Consider the following 5,762-nt stretch of genomic DNA (forward strand, 5'->3'; position numbering starts at 1 on the left):
GCCTCCCAAGTAGCTGGGACCACAGGCACCCACCACAACACCTGGTTATTTTTTGGTTGCAGCCGTCATTGTTGTTTGGCAGGCCAGGGCTGGATTCAAACCCATCACCTTAGGTGTATGTGGCTGGCGCCTTAGCCACTTGAGCCACAGGCTCTGAGCCAAAAATTGTATTAATAATAAACAAAGTCTATTACCTTCGAATTATTATGTAAACTAATAAAAAAAATGTACTAGAACTTAGTAAACGGATTCTTCAATTCAGGTAGAGCAGAAAATGCACAATAGGACAGTGAAGAGGAGAAAGGAGAGAGTTACCCATAGAAGGCAAGAAACAGTGCAAAGCTAAATGATGGTGTGAAGAAAGTGTGGTTGGTAGAACTAAAATCTGGGTCCGTTGGCCAGAACAGACACTTAACATGTGGTGAGTTGAAGATTGCATCTCAGATTGATGGTGAAAAGAATGGACTATCTCCTGACAGTCAGAACAACTTCTGTTTGGGGAATAACCCAAGGGATGATCTCTTGACAGCCTTTTCACTTCTGTTTGGGGAATAACCATAAAAGATACATAAACCATAGAAAAACTGGGCAAATTATTACACAAACAGGCAACTCGCAGAAGAGATCTATGAACGGCCAACAAACATGGAAATGTTCGGTTTTCTAAGAAATCAGAGAAATTCAAGTTAAAACAAGACTGGATTTTAAAAAAAAACCCCAATCTATGAGATTGATACTACCCTACTGTTGGCAAAGGTGTAAAGAAATGGGTCCTTTCATGGAATGTGAATTAAAGCAAGTAATTCCACTGTACCCTTTAACATTTAAAAATCTACATCATTTTAAATCCAACAATTCCATAAAGCCAGAGTTAACACTTATCAGAATGAAAATGTCTCACATACAAAAATGAAAAGCTGGTTGCAAAATAAGGATGGTATAATCTCATCAATGTAAATTTCATATATAAAACAAACTAGCTGATATAATTGACTTTTTAAAAGACAGTGGTTTAAACAAGTCAGTTAGGTATCTCACTCATGAGTAATAGGTCAAAGTAAAGCAGTTCAAGACCAGCAGGCCAACTACTCATTCTCAACACACGACTCCCATCTCTCAGACGCCGCACTGCAGAACTTCCCACTGGCCTTTCAGCCGGCAAAAATGGGAATGTCGGGGGAGCGTACACCCAATTCCTTATTTAAGGGCTCAATGTGGAAGTTTTACTCACATCCCATTGCCTAAAACAACCATATGGCCACAGTGAACCCTAAGGAAGGCTGAGAAATACAGTCTTAGCTGAGCAGCCACGTGTCCAGGTAAAACTCGGGGATCTTCAGTAAAGAAAGGGGAAAGACATTGTAAATGCATGGAAACTAGCCCAGAAGAGCACACACCAAATAGAGTACCAGGCTCCGCTCGGGAACAGGGGCAGGACTGGCATAGGGGTGGGGGGGCAGAGTATTGCTTGAAATTTATTAACAATGATGGCATATTCATGTAGGAAATTTAAAGAATTTGACAAAATTTTAAAATCCTTTATTTGTACTGATATATTTAACACATTAAGTCTATTTACATTATACAAAGCTTTTAAAGTTCAACTTAAGATTTTATCTAAATAAATAAGTTTATCTACATTGTTAAAAACCACGCCGCCGGCAGCATTGCTCTTAAGTCCCTCCATCTAGGAGGCATAATGACCATGCCTACAGACTTCCATACCAAGACACAACCTACTCAAGGCTGAATGTCAGTGGCAGAACTGAGGCAAGAACTGGAACAAGGACCACCTTGCTCTTACTGCATCACAACTTTAGACAGTATTTTTTACTTGAAGAAGTTACCTCTTCTCTAGCTCAGTATAATTTAGATTTCAGACACCACAGATATGATGCACACATGCTTGACACTCGTAAACTGGGTCAGTACTTTACCCTGAGAACAATGGGACACAATTTCCTTACACTACTATAAAAATAAAAAACAAAGAGGTCCCCAGAAACAAACTAGTCATGAGTTTTGACTCCTTTCTCAGCCAAATACTCAGATTTAAAATTTATTGACCTATTTAAAGATACCTTCTATGGCTTCTAGATAATGATGGCAAAGTGACAAAAACAATACAATCTTCCTAGTTCAATATATATGAACCAAACTAAAAATAGAAAAAAACTGAACAAGCTAGAATCTAAAAAAAGTAGAAAATCCTGGCAAGAATCATGTCTCTAACTAAGATATCTCTGTCTGAGAAAAGATTCTTGACCGAAGAAAGTATCACAGCAAAGTACATCCTGTGTCCTCCTACCAAAGCCTCACACAGCTCAGCGATGCTCCCCAGACCAGACCCCTTCTCTCTGGGTCACAGGGAAGAGCAAACAGAAGATGGGACACAACTGTCCACTTTAAGTCTGAGAAAGATGTAAAGAAACGGCACTAGAGGAAAACAAGCCCAATGCAGGAAAATGAGAGAGGAACAGGAAGCCAGAGAAAACAAATCCAGGAAACAAACCGCACTGTGGTGGCTACTGCAGAAATCTAAAAGATACAGTGAACTCAACAAAATAAGACTTCTGAGATGAGATAACCATAAAGAGGAAATAAGAAAAACAAGGGTAAAAAAATAAACAGAGGCTCACGGCAACACCATCACAGAACCATAAACACATAAACCACAGTCAGAGCGAGAAGTCTCAGCTGAAAACCACATCACACAAACAGGAACGAGCATCACGGCGATGACACAGAGAGTGTCACAAAAGCAGGTGTGAGACGGAGGCAACCGGAGAGGAGGCAGGACTCGATCAGCATCTCGGCAAAACAAGCTCCAGAAACAAAGGCCAGAGGATCAAAGACACCTGCCAGCCTACAGTCAGAGGGGCCCGGAGTGGTGTCATCTGATGGTCACCATGGCTGTGTCTGTTCTGGTCTGCAGTGATTGTATGTGTTCATTTGAGGGGTTTTATGTACTTACTTTTGGTTCTGCTTGATTTTTTTAAATGATAACACATTGTATTTTCCTAAAACTAAGATTCACGATGGGGCATAAAGGATGCCTTTTCCTTAAAATAAAGTCATAGTAAACTGAATACACTACAACTTTCCACAAATACATGCCATATCATTTATTACCCCACTATTTCATGCTTTATGACAAAAATACCTGCCAATTTAACAGTATTTTAACAATATCTTAAAAAGAGGATCCTTTACAAATAACGGATAAATCTGATCTTTTGGGGACAGCAAACTATACATTTAAATATTTAAAAGTTATAAGTTTAAATAAGGATGTTATCAGATATTGATGAACTAATTATTGAATGAGTCTGACTGAATAGAAGACCTGTTTTTAGCACCAATAAAAAGAATTCTTGAGATTTCTGTTCTAGGTATTTCTAAATGTGCTCCCTGACAGCATCTTTTGGGTAAAGGGACAAAGGTGCTCCAAGGAATAAATGCTAGGTCCCTGATTTTATAACATAATTAAGAGTACCAAAAAAAAAAAATTCATGTATTTTCTCCTTTAGTTACCATTATTAAAACTTCTAAATTTCAAAAAAGTTTCTTCTTCCTTAAAGTTTTAATTTTGAGGTAGTTATCATGTAAAGTATCAAGTGCAGCCAAATTCAGTCAACAAACACATGATTATTAATCAGATTAATAATCAGAAATTTCCATTAGAAAAAGTGAACTGAAAGTTTAGGAAGCAACACGTTCAGCAGTATTCTGGCTTGAGTTTCCAGATTCCTTCACCACCAGAAGTTCTATGAAAAGTGCATAGATTTCTCAACAGTTCTCGGAAGACACAAGACTGAGATGCAGACAGCTTGGATTCGAACTCCTGAAGTATCTCCCGAGTGCTGGCCTGGCCATCAACGTGGGCCTGAAAAGCGATGAAGTTTCTAATTTCCACCAGAAGGTCATCATGTTCTGTGGTGGGCAGTGGGGCAGAAGCCTCTGGAAGGTGTCCACCTTCACTCTCTAACCGCTCTGGCAGAATCAGGTGGTTTCTAGCTCTCATTCTAGCCAAGAGTGATGATGAGGTGAGAGCCCCAGATGAAGACTCTGCATCTTCTGTTCTTCCACTAAAATGCTCAAGGACATTATCTTTTCCTTCCTTTTTCATTGTGCCATTCTGGAAAAAGAAGATCATTACATTGATATATTTAATTTTTAGTTTATGCTTCTACTTACTTCCCTAAAGGCTGTGACAGGCCACGAGAGAGCACATGTGCCTACAGGGTAGACAGGTTGATGGAGCAAGATTGAGACTCAATCTATCACAAAAGGGAAAGAGGAGAGTCACACACTCAATCCTCCCACTGTTAAAAGGCATGTCCTAAAAATAATCAAAATAAAAAGAAAGAACAACTGAGCCATTCCCTTTGTCACCATTCTGCTGAGAGAGAGAGGGAAAAGAGAGTGGAAGAGGCCAGCTCCCAAGCAAGGTTCCTAGGAAATCTGTCTCTAGGAGACCTGGGACAACCTTCAGTGCCTATGGGCGGTTCTTCCTTTCAAATGGACCCTGACCCACATGCTGTGGCTAGGGAACTATCTACATATCATGGGTGTATTCATTTTCCTTCCCTTTAAAGTCTTCTTATGCTTTTCCTACCTTATCCTTTTCCTACTCATACCTAATGTGAGTTTCTTTAAAACAACACAAAACAAACTATAGAAGGGCCTCAAATCCCTATTGCTAAAAGCACCTAACATGGGAAGTCAGAAAGGTTCTCTATTCCTAAATGTGTTAATTGGAGTCTGAACCTGGGAATTCTAACATAATCCTTAACCAGAAAGACCAGCAAAGTACTGAACGGCGCAGTCTAGCCCAGTGTCACTCACTGGAGCACTGAGGGCACTGCAGTACTGCAGGACATGCTCGAACAGGGAGAGATGGCACTCTGCTCCAGCTACTACTATGTCATAGATGACAACACTCACGGTGCTTTTCTGGCCCTTCGTTCCAGAGGGCAGTGGTATCTGGAGCTGGCACTTCCCCTCCGGATGAGGCAGGCTGTGCCAGCAGTGACATCGGATCACAGTATCAGGCACTGAGGGCAGCACATAAGCTGCCACAGATCTCAGGTTAAACTATTTGTCTCTAGGAAGTTAGGCGGCTCTTTGAGATTCAAATCAAAGTTCATCACAAATCAGAGCATATGACACAGTATCAGGTATCAATACACCAGTGATACCCATTTTCTTCACCGTCTGGAATCGGATAAAATTTTCATGACACTTCAATCAAGCCAGTCTCACCCCAAAAAGCAGAAAAGCTATCACATTACCTGGTACTTCTCCGTTGGAGATGTCGAAGAAGAACGCTGCACAGAAAAGTTAGAATTCCTTTTCTGACCAAATCTACTCCTAAATAAAGAGAAGAATCACAGTAGGTTAAATGTTTGTTTTTGTGACTTAGAGATCATACCACCCTTTCAACCATGATCCTCTTCCTGGAAACACTGTCATCTGCACGGCTGTTCTCTCACAACTCTGTCATTTTTGCTCGAGGCCCCAGATCCCTGCACTGCGCTCTCCTGGGAAGCAACCTCTGCAACTCAGAATGGGAACCACTCAACAGCTTCATTTAACATATAATGGAGGCTCGGCGCTGTGGCTCAACTGGTTAAGGCACCAGCCACATACACCTAAGGTGGCGGGTTCGAATCCAGCCTGGGCCCACCAAACAACAATGATGGCTGCAACCAAAAAATGGCCAGGTGTTGTGGCAGGCGCCTGTGGTCCCAGCTACTTGG

At 41.0% G+C, this 5,762-nt stretch overlaps 1 protein-coding gene across 1 annotated transcript in view; it reads right to left on the reverse strand.

Annotated features, from left to right (window-relative positions):
- Positions 1–3,564: 3,564 nt before the first annotated feature.
- ERCC6 (ERCC excision repair 6, chromatin remodeling factor) overlaps positions 3,565–5,762 on the reverse strand; it is an 83,455-nt gene continuing 81,257 nt past the window's right edge. Inside the window, exons 20-21 of the mRNA XM_003801659.3 lie at positions 5,295–5,373; positions 3,565–4,138 (exon numbers count right to left, since the gene is read on the reverse strand). Of these exons, the coding sequence (XP_003801707.1) occupies positions 3,719–4,138; positions 5,295–5,373 (499 nt within the window). The 3' untranslated portion in view covers positions 3,565–3,718. The remainder of the gene's footprint in view (positions 4,139–5,294; positions 5,374–5,762) is intronic.

Source organism: Otolemur garnettii, unplaced genomic scaffold (assembly GCF_000181295.1).
Source record: "Otolemur garnettii isolate 467f Iridium unplaced genomic scaffold, OtoGar3 scaffold00217, whole genome shotgun sequence".
Taxonomy (NCBI): domain Eukaryota; kingdom Metazoa; phylum Chordata; class Mammalia; order Primates; family Galagidae; genus Otolemur; species Otolemur garnettii.